Source organism: Acomys russatus, chromosome 12 (genome assembly GCF_903995435.1).
Source record: "Acomys russatus chromosome 12, mAcoRus1.1, whole genome shotgun sequence".
NCBI lineage: Eukaryota > Metazoa > Chordata > Mammalia > Rodentia > Muridae > Acomys > Acomys russatus.
Genome location: NC_067148.1, coordinates 33,028,935 through 33,054,170, shown reverse-complemented (window position 1 = coordinate 33,054,170; position 25,236 = coordinate 33,028,935). Strand labels below are relative to the sequence as shown.

The 25,236-nt window shown below is 34.1% G+C and overlaps 1 protein-coding gene across 1 annotated transcript in view; it reads right to left on the bottom strand.

Moving 5' to 3' along the window:
- Erbb4 (erb-b2 receptor tyrosine kinase 4) overlaps nucleotides 1-25,236 on the bottom strand; it is a 1,024,038-nt gene that overhangs the window by 238,895 nt on the left and 759,907 nt on the right. Inside the window, exons 14-16 of the mRNA XM_051154155.1 lie at nucleotides 22,887-22,980; nucleotides 16,267-16,421; nucleotides 9,169-9,243 (exon numbers count right to left, since the gene is read on the bottom strand). Coding sequence (XP_051010112.1) covers nucleotides 9,169-9,243; nucleotides 16,267-16,421; nucleotides 22,887-22,980 — 324 coding nt within the window. The remainder of the gene's footprint in view (nucleotides 1-9,168; nucleotides 9,244-16,266; nucleotides 16,422-22,886; nucleotides 22,981-25,236) is intronic.

The following is a 25,236-nucleotide window of genomic DNA, read 5'->3' as shown; positions in this document are numbered from 1 at the left end:
TAGTAGTGAAAGCTATTATTACATATATAATCTGAAAATTAATTAAAACTTTATTACACCGAAGACATGTTTGGAGAATGATTTTGTAATGTGAAGGCACAGTCTAAATGAAATCCCCCCAAAAAAATCTTTTGAAAGAAAAAATAGTAATATGGCTCCCCTCCCCATTACTTCTTTTCCCATTGTCTAGAACAATGTGGACATTTAATTTGGGTTTCAGAATCAGGATGTCAACTGTGTTATTTTGTGTCAAGAAAGTCAATAAAAATGTAACTTTGAAAAATTTGTTTTTTTCATTAAAATAAAAACAATTACTTAGCCTGCAAGTAAACTTTGAGTTGTAAAAGCTTATTATTGTTTTATTTTTATTCTGCTGAAAGTATTTACAATTATTATTCTATAAATGACTCAAGCATATGGAATTCATTATTCTGAGTAGCAGAAGAGAATGTCATAAAAATGACAATGACTACAAGCATCCAGGCTCTATAAAAGGTGGGCTTCCCCTTTCTGCTCACTGGTTCTTTAGTACTGAGTTACCACGAAATGAAACCGGTCTGTGTTTAAGAGCGGATAGTAGCTGAGGATAAAATCACTGGGAGGGATTTCATTGGTAAATCAAACTGCTCGCTGTTAATTAGCTCCTGCTTACACACATAATATGCAAAAATAATCGCATGTTTATAAAAGAATCATTACTTAGGGAATGTGCTGAGGTAATAAGAAAAAAGAAAACGCGAGGAGAGCAATTTACTCTAATATCTACACATGACTTTATGTAACCACGTCACAGAGGGTGGTTCCTGTAGTTAAGTAGTAAATATCAAAAAAGATATTTTCTTAGGATTTAATACAACGCATGTCTAAGTTATATGGGTGAATAACTTTGACTCTTTTATTATCATAAAGCAGGCATAAAAACAGACATCATGACCTATATGTAACAAACTATTTAATTATTGGCCATCTATGGAGTACAAAAATAGAATAATACTTCAGTTTTGATATTGGGAATAAACTTTAATTGTATGAAGATATATATGTGTAATTACAACACTGTGTAATTTTCTATTTTAAAAGTAGATCAAGTGGGGATTATAAATGTGGGCCCAAGATATCCTATGTTAGTCATATAAAAGTTTATAAAAGTTTGGTTCACAGCCTTGATGTATAGGTATATATGTAATGGGTATCGGAAAACAGATCTTTTCTCTTGGATCTGTTTGACTCATCTCATCTGTAACCTATTGTGGCTGATGAAATAAACATCCTTCTGTGAAAAACATCTGTGCCACTGTTCTTATTGCGGGTAAGCTATTACCCAGAATAATTGCTATCTTATGACTTCATGATGATTGGTCTAGAACAGTACAATTCAATACCTATATATCACAATTTAAACACCTTAACATTTTAATTAACAAATATATCCGAAATTAATTTTTAACCTGGCTCAATTATTAATGTCATTCACACAACCTCTTTTTCGCAGATTTTTTTTTCAGAACTAGGATACATCAGGATCAACAGAGCTTCTCTATTTATTTTGATTACTTTGGAAGTACTCACTCAGCACACGTGGCAGAGGGCTACTCTATGGGACAATGTAGGCCACCAACAATCGTAAGGAAGACTCACAAGTCTGCTAACTTAATGGAAAGATTAGAAACTTATGCCTGGGTTCTTTAGTCTCAATTGTAGATAACCAGTCATAGTTATGGAAGGAATATTTTCGTCTGCAACCAACAGGGACATTTTCACCTAACCTAGAGATTTCAAGAACAGAGGAAACCTGAGTTCTAGGAAATTATCACAGGATTGCTCAAGGAAATAAAGTTAAATATATGACTGTAGATACTGGTCGCAGGCCAAGGTAGAATATGATGGCCAGGATTGTATGTATACCTTCTGCTTCTTGCACAACCAACTTCTAACACATGCATTGGTGTGAAAGGAACTCATTTGGAAATAACTGATGAAGTATCATCTTCACACCTCTCCAGATAGGAAGACAATGTCTGTAGGCTTGACCTAAGCACATGAGCATTCTATTCTCAAGTTAAGGGTGTGTGATCTGAAATTCCATACAACAAAGCTGAGCATTATCTTTACTGTACTGTTTTGGATAATCAGCTTTCACTCTGGCTGTATTTTTATAAAACTGAAATGGTACTGTCCTATAAAAATTTGTAGTTGGAAATATATATCTCAGAAATAGCTTAAGTATTTTGTCTTAAAAAAACAAAAACAAAATCAAAACCCAAAAAAAAGACAATAACAACAACAACAACAAATCCTCAACGAACTCAGGTCTAAAAGAACCTAAGTGAGTTTGGAAGGAGATTGTAAGTTCCAACAGAGAACATAAGTGTCAGCCTGGTGACCGCCGGAGTATCACAATCAGCCAGGACACAATTGCCATATTCCCTACAGAATTGTACATTAAGCCTCTGAGGTGGTGGAAATATGCCTGGGCGAAGAAGGCTTACATTTAATTAAGTACTCCTTTAGTCTACCTAATCACAAAGTCCTAATTGTCTAACCATTGCTATTTCAGTCATGAAATATATAACCCTGTTCTGTGGTATTTTAAATTTTTAAATAAGCCTAGAAACCACATTATGACAGCAAACATGTTAATTCACTAATGTCATAAGAGTAGCAAAATTTCCTTTATTACATTTGCTGTTACACAATTATTTTGTTTTTTTTCTACAGATCTGAAATAATTCTATATACATATAAACCTGTATTAAAGAAGGGAGAACTAGAAGAGAGTAAAAATTTAAAGATACACATTACATGGTTTACAATAATTTTAAATAATACTAATTTAAAATAATTCAATTAATTATACTTGGACAATGATAAGAAAGAATTTTTGTCTCACCACTTAGTAGCTTATTAGTAGTTGTAGTGTGGCACTTGACTATGGGTTAAGTTTGTTTGATGGTCAGCTTTACATATATTCTTAAAAACATTTCATTGTTCATTTTTCACATATGTAATTCTTAGTCATCTGAAAATATAAATTTTCTTTATAAGAATTACTTTCATTATTTTGTTATAGCTATTATTTTCCACTGTTACATTCTGTCAAAGCATTGCTGTATAGCTGAAAGTTTTTGTTTACTTGGTGAGATTTTACATTGATCTAACTTGGTATAGTAATTGTTACGAATTAAAAGTTATAGAATATAATAAATGTGATAAAAACTGATTATTGTCAAGGGTTATTCATAAGAATTTAATTTACAAGTCTTGGAATAGTATGACAGCACTATTGAAATGAGCATGGTAGTCTTTTAGATTCAGGACTTGAACAATCCCACCCTTTTGCTTTTGATCTCTGTAATTGTGATCAGTAACAACTGAAGCTTGAGATATTTGTGAGATAAGAAACAGTTTTAGTGGCTGGAGAGATGGCTCAGTGGTTAAGAGCCCTGTCTGCTCTTCCAAAAGTCCAGAGTTCAATTCCTAGCATCCACATGGTGACTCACAACCATCTATACTGAGATCTGATGCCCTCTTCTGGTATGCAGGCGTACATGGATAGAACTCATATACATAAAATAACTAAATAAATCTATTGAAAATAATTTTAGGAAGAAGCAGTTCTGCTATCTTTCTGAGTCAGGAATAAATGAGTGTAAATATTACCATTTCTCTATTGTAGGAAGATACTCTAGGCTGAGTGAAAGCTGAGTATCTTGAATACTTCCCTCTACTCATTTCATTTTTTGATCCTTACTATTAAACAAAACAGTTCATAAATTTAACAGTATCTTTCAACTTTCTGCTTTAGACCCAAAGTCAATGGCCTAAAGAAGCTTTGTTGACTTCCAGTCATTAATATGTATTACTATGGTCACATTTCTACGCTTGCTGATCTGGAAAGCAGCACCGTTTCTGGCTTCTAGATCACTTTGGTACTGTGATGAGAACATTTTGATATCAATATGAAAACCACTTGAGCATCCTAAAGATGCTTAAATTCTTTTGTTTAAAGTAGCCTCTTCAACTATATGAGCAACAGTTGACAAGGGAGCAGAGAGGCTTGGTGAATTCTTGCTGATTCTCAGATCATTTTGACATTTCACAGGTTCTGGGAAGTGTGACATGAGTCATCCGCTAAAGAACAGATTTACACACTCTCCTCATCTCTTAAACTTCTTTTTTAAAAAAAAAAAAACTTAATACACATAATGTGATGGAGTGTGGATAGACTTGAAGTAAAAAGGCTATGCACTTTTATTTATTGAACTTGGGGATCATAATATAACTGCCTCTCATCTAAGGTAAGCATTTACAGGTGATTTGAACCATGTGATCTGAATCTAAATTCTGAACTTGCTTCCTTAACAGAAACATAAGGAAATACAATGTGTCATTTGTAAGTTGGTGGACGGACTATCACACCATTGCTTTCATTTATCACGCACAGCTCAGTCTGACAAAGGATAAACTGTTGTGTGACCTCTTGGGCAAAACCCACTGTACTACAAAGTAAAAGTGTGAATATGGCCATGAAAATAAGAAATATTTCAAATAGCTGTCCATTAGAGAGTTAGAGAAACTAAGTGCAATTAGGGTACTATATATTGTGATACATAAAGCATAAAAGAATTAGAACTAAGAGTCAATCCAGATGAGAATGCAGAGGTTGATGATCTTGTATGTTTTTTATATCTATATTCAATCTTTTCTATAAACAGAGTAAACTTAGTTTTTAGTGAGTTCACATTTGCTTTGTTAGCCTAAACTTTCAGAAATGGCTTATCAATACAGTTAATTCTTATTATGATTAATAAACTCATGCGCTTGTGGCATATAAGAAAAAGATCTTTAAGGTTTATTTTATATTTGACAAAGATTCTAAAAGTTTTACATCAGGAAGGAGTGTATTTTACAATAGCCCATGTGCTATCAAAGACTAATGTCACACACAAAAACAATAAAAGAGTCCGGACAAACATAACTGTCCATGGCATTTTTGGAACGAAATCCAGTTATGAAGGGGAGGAAGTGTAAAAAAAAAAGTGTGCATGTGTGTGTGTGTGTGTGTGTGTGTGTGTGTGAGAGAGAGAGAGAGAGAGAGAGAGAGAGAGAGAGAGAGAGAGACAGACAGAGACAGAGACAGAAAGACAGAGACAGAGACAGACAGAGTGAGACAGAGAGACAGAGAGAGACAGAGAGACTAGAGACAGAGAGAGACAGAGACAGAGAAATGGTTTCATTTTCTTTATAATTAGGGTAGCATGTGATTAAAAAAAAGACCATCTTAAATTCTTTGTATTCTATCCTACCAGTCTTCCTGGAAGATTCTAGCAATGGCTTGTACAATAAATGGAGTGTGGAAAACCAATTCACAAATTGCAGGTTTTAGGGAAAAATAACTCTGCTTGTAAAATGAAAGTCGATCAAGATCAAAAACATTTCACCTTCTTTCATTTGAATTTTAGGGAAGAGAACACAGCATAATGGGGCAGTGGGGAGTACTAACTCTACATGTTTTGCAGCAGCCACATTGACATGTTCAATGCAATTTTCTGTGGCTAAAAGAAAACTAAGTGTTTGAATAACCTCTCAGTAAAAACGTGGATTACGAAGCCTAAAAACATTCATTTCCTATTGTCTTATTTCTAGCCTTCCCATAATAAAATAATTGCTTTATGAGTCAAGACAGATATTTATAAACCTATCATGGAATTTAGTAGGTGGAGAAGTCTTGCAATCTTAATGGTAGTTATCTTGCTTTCTGAGTGTATGTTCTTCCCAGTAGAGATATGTAGAACCTGAGGGGACTCTTGGTTGCTTTAGGCTTTCACCCAATATAAATCAAAATACTCCAAAGAATTAAATACAAAATGTTATGGGCATTGTAAAGTACTGCATGAGCAACCCCTGACAGGTCAATTTATCCTCACAAGTCAATGCAAATGAAAAAACACTCATATTGTTTTAAATTTAAGAAGAAAACAGAAATTAGGTAAAGAAAACTAAAATTTTAAATATGAAATAATTAGCTTTCAGTTACCAACCACTTATTGAAGTCATGCCTCAAATTAGTAGTTTGATGTAAAGAGTGAATAAGTAAAATCTGAGAAATTTCAGTATCTTGATTCTGTAGTCACCAGCCTATTGGATTAATGTCCTGTTAATATGCAAGATACAAATAGGGCACCATATAATAAAATTGTCCTGGGAAGATGTCAATATTTCAGTCACAGCTAAAAACTACAGCCAGTGACTGTTCATTCCAAGATGGTATCTATGTCTCAATTAGCCTTCAAACTAATTTTACATTATCATCCAATTTCATAGATAACAAATAAGACAGAACCCACATTTGAACTCATGATTTTATATTCAAGGCACTCTGCTCTTTGCCTGGGCAGTGGACCCAGGTGACTGTTCTTAGGAATGAGGCACCACTCTTCCTGTCCATTTCTAGCCTTGGATATTTATTGATGACACTGACAGTTATTAGTAATAGCCTGAAATTATGAACTATCTCCTGGGAATGAAGCTACTCTATAAGACTGAAATTTTAACTGTTTTTGTTTAAGTTAGTATAATATCAAATCTACAATTAGACAGATTATGATTTTGAGTTGCATGACATCAGTTAATAGCTTCTATAACTACAAGTGATCTGTTACTCTGCAATTCAGTCCCATGATCAAAGGCCACCTGTGTCATCATCTCCCTAGTTTTCAAGGCAAATTGACAGAAATGACCGCTCCCCGCCACCCTGCCTCCATTTCAAGAAAGCCAGAAGGAAGACATCAGCATGCATTAATGCTCTTCTGTGTCACTTTGAGCAACTTCTCTCCTTCCCCTGAGAACACTGATTTTACATTCCTGAGGTTGGTGAATCTTTGTTATACAGAAATATAATGATAATATTATGTATAAAAACATAGAAGAAATGAGTGGTCTCTGTGAGCTAGGCATTGTTAATAAACTATACTCAATATCTAGAACTGTTTAGTACCTACATCAGTGATGTCTTTTTGCACATGAAAGGATGGGGTTCATATAATTGTAAGGACCGTAAAGTCATGCATCTAAAAATGGTTAGAGCTTGATTTTAAACTTGAAAATCTGATTTTAAACAGAACATACTTTAACTACCATATAGGAGTCATTCTCACTAAAATGTTAGAATAATTATAAGTAAAATAATCAAAATAGTTCTTCAAAAAGATAGTTTTGTGACCCAATCAATGACCCAAAGAAGATTGTTTTATGAGCATGGAAAAATCCAAGATGGATCTTAGAATACAAAGCAAGACTTATTCTGTCTTATTCCCACTCACTTTTTCTCATCCCTTTTTCTTGGTTTCTTTAATTTTATAACAGTTTTAAGTTAGATCTAGACAACCATATTAGCCAGTTTGTTAAAGCCCAAGTATCAATGTGCCACTGCTATATAAATCAATACACTCTACACACATCATTTACATTTGAACTTGTTGTCACTGTTTACTTATTAACAATTTATGAGGATGATAAATCAATTATTTGATCACTTTAAAATGTAAAAGCAAGTAAAGGCATATGAATGGAAAAAAATCTATGAATGGGGGTGACATAGATGAATCTCACACATGTAAGGTTTAGTGAAAGTAGCCAGATGCATAATTTATATAAATTAAGACTGAATGAAATAAGACAGAAACACTAGACAAACTGTCTCAGGTGTTAGAATCCACGATAGTGGGTACCTTACTGAGACAACTGCTAGAATCTATTGCCAGAGTGTTGTTGTTTGTTTCTTTCTTTGCTTTTTACGTGACAGTTATGCATTACAAATGTTTCATTGTTCCGTGACAACACAGAGTGTTCTATTAAAAAAAAACTTCATCTAAAATTCTCATTTGCCTTTTACTTTAACAATTCTGCCTTTCTTGCAAGTAGATCCAATTAATTTGTTTCATAGAGCTAATGATATTTCTGTGTAAAGTTGCAATGTTACTACTTTCTTAGTTAAAATGTTACATAAAATACTTAAAAAGTCATATTTCTTTATATGTAAACAACAAAACACAAAATTTATATACTTTGTAACAAAATATGTAGCTTATGGTTTGTGTTAATCATTTTTACTTGTACAACTAATACCACAGTCAAGGTATAGACTACTTCATTAGCTATCAAATTCTTCTTGCCACTCCATAGTGTACTTTACTTCTGAAACTGTAGCTTTGGGTAACTGTGGCTGATTTTCTGACCCAGCCCTTCATCTTTTCCAGAGTTTGTTATTAATAGAAAAACCAAGCAGTATGTATCGTTAACATCTGGCTTCTTTCTTTTAGCATAATGAATCCGGGATCCATCTATAGTGTACGTAGCATCAATTTCTTCCCTTTTATTACTCAGGCATGCTAGAGTGCATGTGTATACAAAAACTTGATAGCCTAAGTTGCTTCCAGATTTTGTTGAGTATGATTAAAATCTATTGTAAATATTTGCATTATGAATTTTGTTTAAACATGAATCATATATTATGTTCTAGTAATTTCATTATGTGCTTTAACCTGTAGAAAATATTTTTGTATTATATTCTAAGATAAATTTTCTTTTTGAATATATACTAATCAGTTCAATATAACACAAAATCAGAAATTAAATTCAAATTATATAACAAACATTATATAAACATCAATTAACATTTAAAAAAATTTCCATTGATTATTTTGATTTTTGAAATCTTGTATAAACTCATTAGAGTCTAGGATAATTCCTTCTTTTTCTTTTTTTAAAAGATTTATTTTATGTATTGCATATGAGTGCTTTACAGAAAAGGGCAGCAGATCTCATTACAGATGGTTGTGAGCCACTATGTGGCTCCTGGGAATTGAAGCCAGGGCCTCTGAAAAAGCAGGCAGTGCTCCTAACCACTGAGTCATCTCTCCAGCCCATGATATTTTCTAAAAAAACTTTAAAATCTATAAAAATAAAAGTCTATGGTATTACCAATTCGAACTCTGAAATCATCATGAATGAGGACACAATTAAGAACCAAATTAAGAAGCAAAGTGTTTTCAATTCTGCAGTAACTCCCATTTAATGTATTAAAACTTCAGTCCCACCAGTTAGTACTTTTTCTGTGGTAGCTAAGCAAGAATTTGAGTGATAAAATGGAAACATGATTGATGTTACCTAGCATGTTGTGGTAAAGTGGAATGGCCCGTCCATGGGTAGTAAATGCAGTCATGACTAGTGGGACCGTTACACCTGCAAGCAATTGCAGAACAGAAAACATCATTCTCCATCCACAGTGGCATGCACACTCATGCACCAGTGCTCACGCATGGAGCCTTAGAAGAGGAACAGAAGGAGCAAGCACACCAAATACCTATCCATCAGGCCGATGCAGTCTTCAATACTTGAGCCTATGCACCTGCAGACACGCAAATTTAAAAGAAATACAAGGAAAGAGAAATCAGTCACTAAAAGGAAAAGAACCAGTGAGATACTTTTATTATTAGGCAGTTTCTGGAGCATCATAATTTAGAAACTAAGAGAAAATTATTTCTTGGTGGAAACACAGAAGTGAAGTACAATACCAGGGAACATGGAGACAGCAAAGGAAAGTTCACCTGCTCTTGTGGATAACTTCTACACACATTGATAATTTCTAAACCCTTCAACTCATTTACATATTTTATTACTATATATGGCTACATTAATTACTTAAGAGTTTATTGAGTAGGACTGACTTTCTGTACATCATTTCTCTTAAAACACTGGTAAATTTAAGTAAAATTTAAAAAATGAATAAAAAGGCAATGAACAATTGAATGTAATATAATAGCTTGATGCTCATTAAAAATGGATCTTGGAAGAAAATAAGTTAATATATATATATATAGTGCAATTCCCATGGGTATTTTACATAATCAGATTATTTGAATCTTTGGTCAAGAATCATTTTTTTTTATTAAACCTGAATTTATTTAAAAGTCAAATTAACTGATTTTTGACCTTACTTCAGTACATATTGAATAGTACTTTTAAATAGTAAAAACAGGAACTGTACTCAGAGACTGTAAAAAATCACAATATTGAACTCAAACAAAGGAAAATAGATACTCAGCAATAAGTGAATAAACTCAGAGGTAGCCTAGTAATCTACCAAGATGAACATTTAGTGGATATGTTTACAGTCACAGAATTCTAATATGCAGCCCTTAGATTTTCATTTTGAGCCAATGTATCTTCTATTACCTACTACGTTTAAGTTGAATTTCTTATTTCTCTTCTTCTTTTCTTCAAAGATAACTCCTGAGGGAAAATTTATAGAGTTGCCTAATTTTGGTGGTAATAAAGTGAAATAGTGCTTTTCCAAACTCTGAAGTTTACAAACTGGAAAAAGAGTTTTAGGCATCCACAGATGTGACCTGACTAAGTGCAGCTTTTTTGGCTGAGTCCAGATGTTAGTGAGCTAATAGATCTCATCTGATAACCATATGTCTTCCTCGTCATATGTGCTCTAACATATTCTGCTAGGTAGAAAATCAGTGTGCTGTGCTTTTGTTTTGAGGGTCAGCTTTGAGAAGCTAAAGATAATTTTAACCTACAAAAAGTCACAGAGATCCATAATAAAATTTTAAAAAGATAAGAAGCACCTAGAGAACTCATCATTGCTCTGGCTCCATACATTAGATCTAAGCAAAAAAAAAAAAAAAAAAAAAAAAAAAAAAAAAAGATATGGAAAATAAACTACTAAAATTCCCTAGAATTGTCACATATCATTTCTATTTTATTCTTCTCTGAACAGCAAGTTTTATGCATTCCAGTGATATTCCCTTCAAAATGCTATTTTTATGAGAGTGCTGCCATTTTGTAAAATTAACAGTCTACTTCTTAAGTCTAAGTGAGAGTGTGAGAAGCTGTAGTTCGTGTGTAATCTTTATAATGATCCTTGAAAGATAAAAACATTCAATAGTGAAATTCTGTTTGAGGAGAAAGTGTGAACAATAAAATATGTTCATTCATTCAGTAAGTCTGTGTGTTCTAAAGTCGTGCACTTTTCAAGGAGCTGCAGGGAGAAATGAGATGAATTAGGTGCCTTTTTAGATATTTTCATTGAGCTCACAGTTGAAGATGACAGATGCAGGAACAAATGTGTATGGTACAGTTTTGTAAATATAACATGGAGGAGGGACCCTAGAATGTTATGCTTCAGAGGGTTTAGGGAAAGTGAATAAGGCAAAAGGGAGGGAGGGTGGGAAATGGAAGATACAAGTGAGGGGATAACAATCAGGACATATTCTGAAGAAATCATCATAATAATCATTATCATCATCATCATCAAGAAGGTCATGGTCACCATTCTGAGAGAGTCAGAAATCTGTAGTTTGAGCAACTGTCTGCTAAGGGTGGCATAACAGTGATTGTTAGGGAGTTCCAAGTGAGAGAAGCAAAAGCAAGGCTTGAAAGCAGAACATACTCTCTGAACAACAGTTCTGAATAGATGGAGAGCATGACTAGAGGCACAGGGAGAAGAAAAAGAGAATGGAAGGATCCTGACACTTAACTTAGTGGACCAGGGAAAGCCACGGTGTAGTAAGAAAAAAAACTATGCCTGTCTGTATGTTTTCTCTTCAGAGGGATGAATGAAAAAATAAAAATTGAATTTTATATTGATTCTGCAAGGTCAAAAACTAAAAGAAACATCAAAATTTGAAGCAATGATTGAAATTAGGCACTGAAATAGGAGTAGGAATGAACCACTGGAAAATTGGTACTCCAATATTTACAGAAATAGCAAATTTCTATAACATGTATACATACCACAAAACCATCTTTGGGATTCTGGATGGTGAGCCATTTTAACTACTGCTGTTTTTTTTTTTTAACTGATATATAAGCACCATAACATACCTATAAGACATGTATGCTTCAAATATTTTGTGAAAATCCCCAAGTTTTGAAATGAAAATGAAGGGTATTTTCAAATTTGTCAGCATAAAAGTCATAGGCTTAATCATACAAGCAGATTTTTTTCTATCAATGTATATTTTTCTTTATATGAACTTGAACGTTATAAAAAAAAGAATTGATAAAAAAAAGACCTGGTAATTGCAAAACAATAATAGTAACAAAACTTTTAGTGTGATTATTAAAAAGAATGTTCGATGTAATAATGAACATCTCATTTCATGTCTAGAATGCAAGTTTGGATTAAAATAAAAAAGAAGTGAAGTAGATGTTGAATTATCATTGAATCATGTAATGTTACTGTAGAAAACAATTTTGTACTCACTGTGCATTATGTAATTAATTTATTAGTAAGTTTTCTTTAAATGCACATATTGCCAAGAATAAATATAAATATTATTTTTCATGTTTCAAATTTATTCTTCTTTTTTCCTTTGGTTAGTTGCTCCATTTTATTTTCGAGAAAGAGTTTTACTGTAGAGCATTGGCTTGCATACTTACCAGGTAGACCAGGTTGGCCTCAAACTTACAGGAATCTGCATCGCTTCTGCCTCTGGAGCACCGATTAAAGGTGTGTGCTAACATGCCCAAACTTTATTTTTTAACTCCTTTTGTAATTTTTCCAAATTCTTAATAATTTCAGTACACCACAGAAAAAGTTCTTGTTTGTTATATAAATTAAATAACCTCTATGTGAGTCCATACAGACCAATACTCTGACTACGACGTTCTTGATGTAGAGGAGGTTTCCTACTCAACTTTATCAACATTACACAGACTAGAACCATCTGAGAGAAAAATCTTTATGGAGGGATTGCCTAGCTAACATTGACCTGTGGGTATATCGAAGGAGAATTATCTCAATTATGTATTGTTGCAAAGGGGCTCATCTTTATATGGGTGGTGCCAATCCTAGTCAGGTGGTCCTGGACTATATTAGAAAGATAATATAGCCTTCAAGCAGTGGCCTTCCTTGTTTTTTGTTTCAAACTCTAGATTGAATTTTGTTCCTACCTCCCTCAATAATAGACCATGACCTGGATGTGTAAGCTGCAATCAACAATTTCCTGCTCTAGTTGCTTTTGGTGATGGTATTTGCAACGGTAAGTGTCAGAAAGAACTTGTTAGCATGAATCCCACAGAAGAAAGCTTGGGAATGAGAGAAATAAAAACGTGTTGCTAAAATGGAGCCCTCTATTTAAGGCAGGAGGAGACAGAGGAGACTGTATCTTTTTCTTCTTTCTTTTTTTCATTTTTCTTTCTTCCTTTCTTCTCTCTCTCTCTCTCTCTCTCTCTCTCTCTCTCTCTCTCTCTCTCTCTCTCCCTTCTCTCTCTCCCTCTTTCTTGTTTGTTTGTTTGCTTGTTTGTTTGTTTGTTTCCTCTCCTGAAGGACACTGGTGAGTGGTTTCTAATCAGGACTAAATGGTTAGTCTTTTTGAAAAGTACTTGAAGAAATTTTAGAATCAACTTATTTAATGCACCTTTGGAGTATTAAAAATGCATTTGAATTATTAGATAGATAATTTTATTTTCAGGAAAATCATCAAGTTGTATTCAATGTAAAAACTTTATTTTTTAAATATTGTAATTGGAAAGACTATGTTCATTAATTTTGTTATTAAATTACCTGATAAACATGGGCATGTGAATGGAAATCTTTTCCCTAAAGTAAAACTGACCTGGTGAGCGCACATTTATTGATGTGATCAGTTAAGAGGAACTGAGGAATCAAATGGGTCACTCATCCCATCATTCCATGTGTCCTACGATCTTTCAATGGATCATAATTCTATAAGCTCACACTCAATTTGAACAGAAGGGATGAGCTGCCAAGCTCACCTCATTCTTTCAGTACAAGATGCCAATGCCCAGTGGGTATTCTGTGATCTAGGTCATACAATGTAAGAATTCCTGAATTCTCCACATGAGCTGGAATCAGAGGATATTTATGAAGTCAGTGGATGTGAATCTGGAGCTTATGGTGAAGGAGACGCTCAAAGAAGTCAATGACGAGACCGCAGGACTAAGTCACCCACTGGAAACACATTACCCTGGAGAATGCCATGGATAAAACTTTCCTGTTCTGTCTCACAATTGTACACCCAGTAGCTCCCAAGGGCATCTTTCTGCCTTTTTTTGGAGTGTCCAAGTGAGCTAGTGACAATTGTTCCCTATTAAAAATCAGCCTCCCTTTTGTATAGGATTCCAGTTTTGTTTGGGCCATTTAAATTGGCCCACACTTCTACCTCCCTCTACTATACATGCTTTCCTTTTTATACAATCATGATTTAAAAGGCTGACGAAGAAGACACTCCAGCCACACATCCAGACTAGGCTCTGTGTTCTCACTTTCATTTCCCTAATGGCTTCACTGTAATTAGATTTGCCAAAACAGCAAAAGGTCTCATTTTGAATGGCAACAGCTGTTGACATCGACATTATATTGAATAATTTACTGGTTTAATTTTAGTTGCAAAACACTAAAACCCTCTTGTGGACGATTTTCACAGGCAGAGGTTTCGCTTTCTCTCACTGACTCTTCTGCTCCAGCAGGACCAGGTTTTTTTTTTTTTTTTTTTTTTTTCATAAAATACTCTCAACTGAAGTGTACCAAAAGTGATGAGGCAAATGGTCCATTACTTCTGTTTACCTTGAAGAAAAATGTGTAGGTAACCACCTCGGTGCTATGCAGAAAATAAGAAGTTGGCAGTCATCTCTTCTATACTGCATATGAATTTCTATGGCAGAATATTGCTTTATCTTCTGAGGACCTGATAAGTCACAGTGACTTAGCTGTTTTCGTGACCTGTAGGAAATTATAGCAGCATCCAAAAATTGATGTTTTCTTGGCAGAAAATCATGCTGCTCACTTCACTTTTTCAATATCTTCTAACAGCGAGGCCTTAATCTGGCTGGACAATCTCTCTACAGAACCTCTGCTTTCCTGCCAGATATAAAGTGTTAAAGATGGCGCTCAAAACGTGTGTTCATACACATAGAGCTGAGGTTATATGAGCAGAAGATAAAATGATTAGTTTAACTGTTCTCAAGTCTCTATATTTTTTGTTTGTTTGTTTTGTTTTTTGAGACAGGGTTTCTCTGTGTAGCCTTGGAGGTCCTGGACTCACTTTGTAGACCAGGCTCTAACTCACTGAGATCCAGCTGCCTCTGCCTCCTGTGTGCTGGGATTAAAGGTGTGCGCCACCACACCTAGCCAATTCTAATACTATTTAACTTTTTGATCAAACAAGGGGAAATTATTACTGAAATAAGACACATTTGTTTTAAGAAATAGCTTGGAATTTTGCTTGAGGTGGCATTATTTTCTTTAGTGTACACTGTTCTTTCTCTAATGTCTCCATCAATGACCAGAACAGTGAAAAAAACCAGTCCCATTAATTTGTGTTTACCCAACTGTCACACATATGAGCAATTTGTCCTCTTTTCCTTTTTTTCATGATTGAATCATTTCATTGGGATGATTTTGTTGATGAATTAATCTAAAAAAGTAATTATTTTAATATTTATTTATTTATTTTTTATTTATACCATGTTCTGCCTGCCTGTGTGTCTGCACACAAGAAAAGGGCACCAGATCTAATTGATGGGTATAAGCCACTATGTGGGTTCTGGGAATTGAACTCAGGTCCTCTGGAAGAGCATCCAATCCATGCTCTTAAACTCGAGCCATCTCTCCAACCTCCAAAGCAGTAATTTTTTTGATTATTTCTTTCTCTTTTTTAAAAAATTTTTTATTAATTTATTCTTGTTACATCTCAATGTTTATCTCATCCCTTGTATCCTCCCATTCTTCCTTCCCCCACCCCATTTTCCCATTATTCCCCTCCCCTATGACTGTTCCTGAGGGGGATTACCTCCCACTATATATACTCATAGGGTATCAAGCAGTAATTTTTAATGAGACATCCTTATTTTAGGTTTTGACAGTAAAGAAATAGAAACCTAGTATATATTTAATAAAAATTGTCATGATACAAGCACTATATTGTCTCTTCTAGTACATTGAATCTATTGTAAAAAGTGAACAATTTCCAGACTGTGTCACACGTACTCTAGCTTAAGAAAGGTGATGGTAGGGTGGTTATAAGTAAATCTTTAGTGGAGATATTTCCGAAGTTCACCTAGAAAGAATTTATTTTAAAACCAACATGTAATAGATAAAGATAAATAGCGTTTTCCGAGACTATTTTCATGCAAGTAGACAGCATCAGGAGTGATGAATAATAAAACATGTTAACCATTTCAACTGAAAACAAGTACATGATTTAGTCCTTGACCAGCAAGGATGCTTACCCTTGGGTACAGTTCGGATGGCATGGGTGACACTCCCGATCCTGATCTGCGAACTTAAAAATGAAACTGTTCGCTCCCTGTAGGCCATCTGGACATTTCTCCACACAGTTTGGACCATCCTTAAAATGAGAACACTTTGTACAGTTGTCAGGGCCCTGAGATATGAAAAGGAAAAACAAATATGGAGAGAGGAAACTGAGTTCAATTCACTATGAAATGCATTCATGTCGTTTAGTTTCTTAGACATATGTGAATGACAAGTAAACCTTCCTCTAGGGAGAGCACATCCATCAGTACTGACCTGGCTGTGGCCATTGAGGTACAAACAGCACGAATATAACCATGAAGATTTGCTTTGCTGTGCTGTATTCTGGAAACAACCCTTTTTAAATCAGCAGTTGTCTGCTTACCTACTATTCTCCGCGTCATCTCACTAATGTGACTTAATTTGATCACTAGTATATCCCAATGATTTTTTTTTTCAAAACATTATCAACATTTTCTTCTTGTGGTTCAATCTCAATGGTATTACAAAGTAACAGTATATGTAAATAATACATTTTCCATAGGTATGTTTTATCACCATTACTGGGAACACATAAATCCACAAAAGACTTAATGAGAAATAATACACAATGGAAATTAGAGTACACTGTTTTTCATGGCATGGAAGATTTCTTATTGACTATTTAGAAATAAACTTTAAAAAGCACTATGATTGAACTTCCAGGTACTAAGCATCCTATACAAATTCCTTGGTTATTATTTGTCTCAAGGCATCTTATGCTGATGCTTAAAAGGATGTGATATACATTTATATGGATTGTTGCAAACAATAGGGCAAACTTTAGAGGCATATAATGTACATTATGATAAGCAAATATTAAAAATTATACAAGTAGTTTAAAGTTAAAAGACTGTACAAAGAAACTTAGAGAGTAATGAAGGTAACATGAGCATTATTTATTAAAATATAGTGAATCCACTTTATATACTTTCACTAATAATCTACATAACGGTTTTGTAAGTTGAAAGTTGATAAGCAACAATGATATGAAAACAATCATAAAAGTAATATGTATCTGTATTTTTAAGACAGTATTTTTAAGCCCACAGTAGTCTCAAATCCGTATTCTCATTCATCAGCCTGCAGATGGCTGGCTTATAGGCATGTATCGTCATGCCAATCATAAGATTAACATTTTAATACTAATTTTAACATCTAAGAATGTTCCTAACCTGGCCATAAGTATGCTAGATCTAAGTAGTATATTTTGAGATTGAAGAAAGTTGAGAACATTTTTATTAAAATGCTATTTTTCTTTAAAAAAGGTCCAAAATTTGAATATGTTCTACTTGATGCATTCATCCCTCCATGCTAAGCCCTCCTTTGGGTTAGTGTTCTGTGACAATAATAGTTCTTTGTCCAAATGATTAGGACTTGTTTCTCCCTGATATATTCACCCTCTTATCTGCCTGTGTCTGGAAGCCTGGACAATTATTAGGGTACACTTTGAAAACAGCTTACATATTAGGATATCGTAAATATTAAAGGGCACAATTATACCAAGTTTATATCTGCAAATATTGTGACGTTAGAGCCTAATGGAAGCACATAGCGTTGTACTGTTATTTAGGGGATGACTGTATAGTTAGTTCTTTTCATGGTGGTGAGCTTAACTATGTAAAAATGATAACCACAAACCACCTAGACATTATAAGTCAGTAATATAAGGCAACACAAATCAAGATAATATAACTTAAAATTTAAAGATTAAAGTATCTAATGAAAAACAGTGAGGTAAAGAAGAAAAAGTAATCTTAAAGATGCCAGTGAGCTTAGGTGAAGTAGCTATTGACTCCATTATTTTGATGTGAAACTCCAAGCTAAAAGAAAATAAAATAGAGAATTTAAATTACCCTATGAAACCTAATCCCCATCTACCTAAAGAGTTGCTAATGTTAACTTCTCATTTTCTCCCAAATAAGAATACTTCACATGCTTCCAATTTTAACACCTGCTCACGAGTACTTAGGCACGTAATACTATCTATTACATGGACTCATTTACTGTGCAAGTATGCCCAGTGGCATGACTTATTCTACAAGACAAGAGACGTGCTTCTGGCAGAACACAGAATAAAGCTTAAAATAAGTAAATTAGACAGAGTCTGAATTTGGCATTATTTTTCTATTAAATTCTTGTAATGTAAAATGATATTCAGGCAAAAATTACAAGACATAAAAATGTCACAAACTAAAATAAGTTGATAGTTATTTTACTTTAACACAACCACTTATTTTGTGACTATTTGTTTCACCATGATACAAAACAGAGTATCCTCAGCTGACATAGTTACAAGGCATTCTAACAAATCTCTAAGTGGTTGAAGAACACCGACTCTGTTTTATTTTCAAAATAAAAAGACAATCATCTAACATGATCTCTCATATTGTTGTATTCCCAAGGCTTCTGAGAGGCCAGGTGCAGTGAGTGACAAAGATTCTGAGATAAAGGATCATTATTCCTTCTACCTGGTTCTAAACTGCCTCTGGCCTCAATAATCTAGACAGGCAACAAAGGGACAGACTAAATCCTGATGTGCAAGTTACATTAGTTTTTCTCAATGGCAGTTGATTTTTCCCAGGTAGCTTCTGTAGAAAACAAAGCTACTATTCACCATTATACAGCGATGTTCTTTCATCCCTGTGGGAAGACTGCCATTCCCTTTCCAGTGCAGGTGAAATAAAACTTACTTTGAATAATGAAATGGAAGTGGAAACCGTAATGTCAATGGGGAAGGCTGATCTCCCCAGTCTGCTCGCTCCTTGCTGCCACTATCAAATGCTTCATGTAGAAGTGGAGATGCTATGAACTCCAAACTTATGGGTCATAACAGGGAGACAGTTCATTGTACTCTACATAAAAATATTTAAATTTTTTTTTCTGTGAGAAAATACTTTGATGAGCCATACTGACAGCTACTTTACATTTTGTAAAACTACATAACACGTCAGTCTCCCTATGCACTTACTTTGCTGCCTCTTTCAGCCTATACACTGGTCTCTTGCAACTTTGTTTAAATCCTTTTACTTATTTCCCTTTCCACAGATCATACCTTACCTCTCTCATTGGGTCTACTCAGGTACATGAAATTAGGGGGAAATGGATTAGTTATAGTTACACATATAATATGTAAATTAATCAAACATGACCAAGAGCAAGCAGACAAACACTTTAAAGCAAAGACCTTCCTTTACATCAAGTACCCTCTTTTGAAGATAGCAAGACTTTATGTCATAATTGTATAAAATAACACCGTGCCATTTAACACACAGCTGCCATATTCTTAGCAAGCCTATCACTAATATAGCACTGAAGATGCTGCTGCTTTGAAGAAAAACCTGAAATGATAGGAACGAGAAACTAGGAATCATAACTTCCACAAATGAATTGAGGCTTCCTGTCTCACTAGTTTATGAAATAGATAATCATAAATGAGAAATGTCATATTATTTCTCAGTTTTTACAATATTTGGTAAACCTTAGCAGTTACTAATTTTTACTGCTAAGGAATCAGTGACAAACCAACAATGTAAGACACACACAGACATGCACAACACGCCCTATTTCTTTCTTCCCTTCTTACTTTCCTCCTCTTCCTTGCTTCTCTTCTTTGCCCCTCTAACTTTCTAGTCTTTTGACTTACTGCCTTCCTTATCCTCTTGACACATCAAGTCTCTATTTTGATGCAGCAGAATGATCTTAATCATCTGGCCCCACACATGCTACCATGATGGAGCAAATTATATTTATTATGTCTATTTTCATCTCAAATACTCATGGAAAAAGTCCAGGGTGTTAATTACTTGGGGTGGGATGCTGAGTCTTATGCATGAGGAAGGCAGATGAGCAGAAGGGTTAGGGATAGACGAGCATGCTCTCTAAACCCTCAACATGCATAGTCGGCTGTTGTTCTGTTCATGAGAGTGAGCAACTCACTTAGCCATTTCTTTCTTCATTAGCAGAAGGGGAAATATATAGAAGACAAGAGGAGAAAATATATGGGGAATGACATAGCACATAGTCCTCAGAAATAAGCTTGAAGTCTGTAAAGTCCTGACCATGACTTTTTGATTAGTAAATAACATGATCGTTGGGAAAATTTGACATTTGAAAACCATTAGACAAATGAAGGGTGTATGTTGAACCATTTTCATGAAACTTTTAACTTGTCTTTGAATGTTTCTTGGTGTTTTGCCTGCATGTAAGCTATATGAAGGTGCCAGATCCTCTGGGCAGACAATTGTGAGCTGCCATGTGGGTGCTGGGGATTGAACTCAGATACTCTGGAAGAACAGTCAGTGCTCTTAACTCTCCAGCCCCCAAACACCAAACATTTTAAAACAGATATGGCCTGTGAAATTATTCTAGGAAAATATGGTGTAGTGAATATTATACTTAGACTTCCTCTAAGCAAATCATTTTCCTACTGATAAGATTAAGTATACTGAAAATATTAGTTTTTAGTAACATTTTGGTTTTTTTTTGAAATTTTAGAACTGGAAGAAAGTTTGAAATATGAAAAACAATCATTCTAGGATACGGAATGCAACTAAGAAAAGACTAATAAGAATAAATTCATAATTTTTTGAAAATATTTTTGAATGAGTGTTAATATATAAAATAAACAGCAATGGAGCTTGATGCAAAGCAAACATTAAACAATGGCTCAATACTGATTTTTATTTTGTTTTATTTTAATCATTTATTTTCAACTTTTTAAACTGTAAAAGAAACTTTGTTTTCACTTGATGACTTACTGCCAGTCACCTAAATACAAAAGCCTTAAGGTGCTCAGGTAGACACCATAACTTGCTTCACCCACCTACGGGGACACTTCTTTTCTCTTGTGATGGACCTTTTTTTTATGTTTCTTTGTAACATATACATTTATATTATTACACATGAGTAAAATAAACTACATACAGCAGGAAGAAGCCTGAGACAATCAAGAATTATATAAATGTTACATTGATAGTGATTTGGTCATTTGTATTTTGCAAATTTGAAGTAAACTTCTTTCTTATCTTGTTGGGTCTAAATTTCTGAATGGAGATTAATATCTATCATATCTCATCTTTATTGACGTAAAACATCTATCTTGATCTAAAAACATCTTAACTCCTAATCTATTAAGCTTAATGGACAAACTAAACTATCTGGTCTTCAAACCCATCGGAGACGTGAGAAGGGATAAAACTTAAGTACTTGAGTGAACCTGGAGTTCAGGTTAGCAGCCTCTAAAACGAAAACATGACTGAGACAGTCTACTGCTTGAACAGTCACCCAACAGTCTCTATAAAGGAACTTAAAAAAAAAAAAAAAAAAGAATTTGCATGTCTCCTGCAGCAGGTCAACTCTATTATCATGACAATTCACACTGGAGAAACAAAGTAACTACAGATGTCCTTGGACATACTTTCTAAGAGTTCAAAGAACACTAATCCCTTCCTATAGACTCTAGTTGTTCATGCCACACAAGTGCATTTTCATTCTCAGAGGCTTGCCTTTTCCTCTGCTTACTGATCTTGTGTCAGTCCTCGGAAAGACTGAGTTTTCCACGTTCTTTAGAGAAAGTGTGAGAGTGGCTCCTTGGGGCCTTATAAAAGTGTGGAGGGTTACACTATTATTATTTTTTTCTATGCTAGTTAAATGTTGAATAAGCATACGCATAGAAAATGTATACTATTTAGAGTTTATATACATTTTATTGAAGCTAGATTTAATTCTTGCTTGCACCCAAATGTTGATCCCAAAATTACCTACTAAGAGATGACTCAGAAACAGAAGAACTAAATATTTGTCTAAAGATGGATGAATGTATCAATTTTAATGACAAATATCTACTGATCTCACTGTTTCCAGAAAGCTAGTTGATGGAAACCAGTGTATGCATGTGGTGGGGGTGAGGAGTCGGGGGGCAGGGAGTACTCTCAGAATTAGAACTATTTTCTCCTTTATATAACTTTGAATTGTGGGAAAGGCTCCTCAGCCTTTAAGGCTTTCATAGTGGAGTTCTACTACCTATAATTTCTCTCTAATACGACATTGATTATAGTGCTTTTTCTTAGTTTATGAAGCTCATCTTTCCCCCTTATTAGGGTCCTCTATTCTGTCATCATAGTCATTAACTAAGAGAGTTATAATTTTCACCAAAACAATATGAAAATCTATATTTATATATTTTATTTTCACATCCATCTCTGTTTTTTAAGCCTCTACAGATTTTTATTCCTTCAATTATTATCATTTAAGTTGATTACTTGTATATCTTTCTTTCTTTCCATAGAGTGTTATGTCCCAAGACAACTCTATACCCCTGTTCTTATTATTCAAATTCAGTATTTGGAGAACAAATATTTATATGATGGTGAATATCCTAATATTCTATCTCTCCTGTTAAACTGTACATATATAGATTCAAATATTAAACATATTTACCCTCACTGTCCTATAAAAACCAATTGAATGGATAGATGGATCCAAAGCAATGACATAAAATATATATACATGATACTAAATAAGCCATTACACCCACATTCATCCTCTGTCTTACCGGTCCATGGCACGTGAGGAGACCGTCTTCCATCTTCTCGCACTGAGAGTCGCATTCAACACAGATGGAACCATTTTCAAACTCTCGAAATTCCCTGTGGAAATATCAACTGCATGAGGAGGTGTAAGCAAGCAAGGCATCAACTTAACAAAGGGAGCAACATCTGCTGGGAGGACTGTTGGCAGAGTAAATTCTTGAGTTCAGTTCTCTAATGTGCCAGGAGCCACAGATGCAGTTTCCTTTGCCTTAAGGAGGAAGCTTTCCATTAAAAGGAAAGATATACAGCATCCAGATGGTTCTCCTTGCCCTTGATTGGATTCAACAACAATTGTTTCTTTCTGGAAGGCGCTCTCCTCTGAGAGATATTCTAGCACTTTCCGAAAATAGAAAATAATCTCTTTTGGTGACACAGCAGAATCACTTTTACCTCTTTGAGTAAGTCTATATCTGTTTGCCTCTATATAAAACAGTTGAGTTTTAATTTCTAAACCATTGTGTTTTTTAATTGTCAAGCTACATTAATGTGCTCCAACCTTGTTCTTCAAATCCCAAGACTACTAAAGTTATTTTTGGTTAAACTTCAAAACTTGCTTTGAGAACTTTTCTCCCGCTAAAGTATCTACCTGCCTTAGAGAATTAGAAATATATTTTAATGCTAGATTTTATTTTCTTAGATTATTGATCTAATATCACAACATTCCATTCAGTCTAAATTCTTTTTTGAAATATTTCTATCTGGCATAACATAAATAGATTAGTTTAATGTCCATAGTCTAAAAACCTATTACTGTAATCTACCATGATTATGACCGTCCCTTTTTATATCATTACATTTTTTTTTGCTTATGTAGTGAATATATTTAAATAAGAGCATTTAGATAACTGGAGTGAGAAAATACAATAATATGGAAAACAGAAATAATTTTTTTCTTTCTTTTTCTGATCTCTCTCTGCTCTACTTATTAAACTGAAGGTATTTTGCCATTTCAGTTTCTTTGCTTCCTCAGAAAATATTACATTCCATGGTCCAGTAAGATCACTCAGGGGGTAAAGGTATTTAAATCACAAAGCCTGGAGAGCTGAGCTTCATCTCATAGACCAGTGTAAAAATGGAAGGAGAGAAAAAAAATTCCATAAAGTTGACCTCTGACATTTACACGTGAGGAATCACAAAGTCATCCTCTACCACACACACACACACACACACACACACACACACACACACACACACACACACTTAAAATTACATTCCTTTCTCTTATAGTTTCCAGCTCTAAAGCTATTTGTGCTTTGCTGTAGACTGGATATATGTGTCTTCCCAGCGACTGCTAGTGAAGCTATGATCTAAAGTGGAATAGTGTTCGGAGATAGAGCTCACAAGAGTTGAATTTCCTCTAGATGAGACCATTTTTTATGTCTATTTGTATATGTTTTAAAAACATAATTATTCCATTTCAAGTCTAATATAAATATTTCGCTTTGGTAATTGGGAGCCAGCCATCTACTATGTTAAATTATATTGTTTTCACTAAAATACAAAATGAAATGTTGGGTAAGGTAATTTAGTGTCATTAATAAAGTTGGTAATTAATTAATTTTTATGTCCAATTTAGTTATAGTCTTTTGCCATTGTAACCTGAGTCATCTTTTGAATCCAATATCAACACAAATAGTGCAATTATAAATTAATTATATGATAAATTTTAAAACAATTTTTTCTATTTGAACACATAAAGTCTTAATAAGCAGTGGAAGTCCAAAGGGCAAGTTTTATATTCTGTTGGTTAAATTAACACTAAATCTAGATATCTATTACATTAATTTTTAAAATTTGGACTTAATCTTTTGAGTTTACTTAGGCATTTTCATACCTATATGCCATTATGCTTTCTTCAAAGACAAAAGAGTTAAGTTTAGCTCCAAAATATAGAGCATGGGTAGGTTATTATCTGCACAGGAACTACCCATTTCTCCACATTGTTAATACTGGAACAGTAAGATATTACTTCATTTCAGATCAACACTTTTATAAGTGGTCTTGTTTAAAATCAGAGTTATAAACCAAACCTTTTTTATGCTTCATTAACACAAAGGTTGTAAAGTAGGTAACTGAGGAGAACTTTAGAATAAAAGGTGAAAATGACCCAAGAGAGGGCACTTAAACTCTACCAAAAAGTTACAAATAGTGTATAATGAAATTTTATGAGAGTTTAGTAGGCTTATGAGCTTCAGATAATTACTAGTTTTGGATAAAATACTTTGGCCGTTATAGGGTTATGATGACAAATGAAGTTCTTAATTTGTATGCTGCTGAAACAAAGGCTGTACTTTCCTCACTCCTTTACCCCAG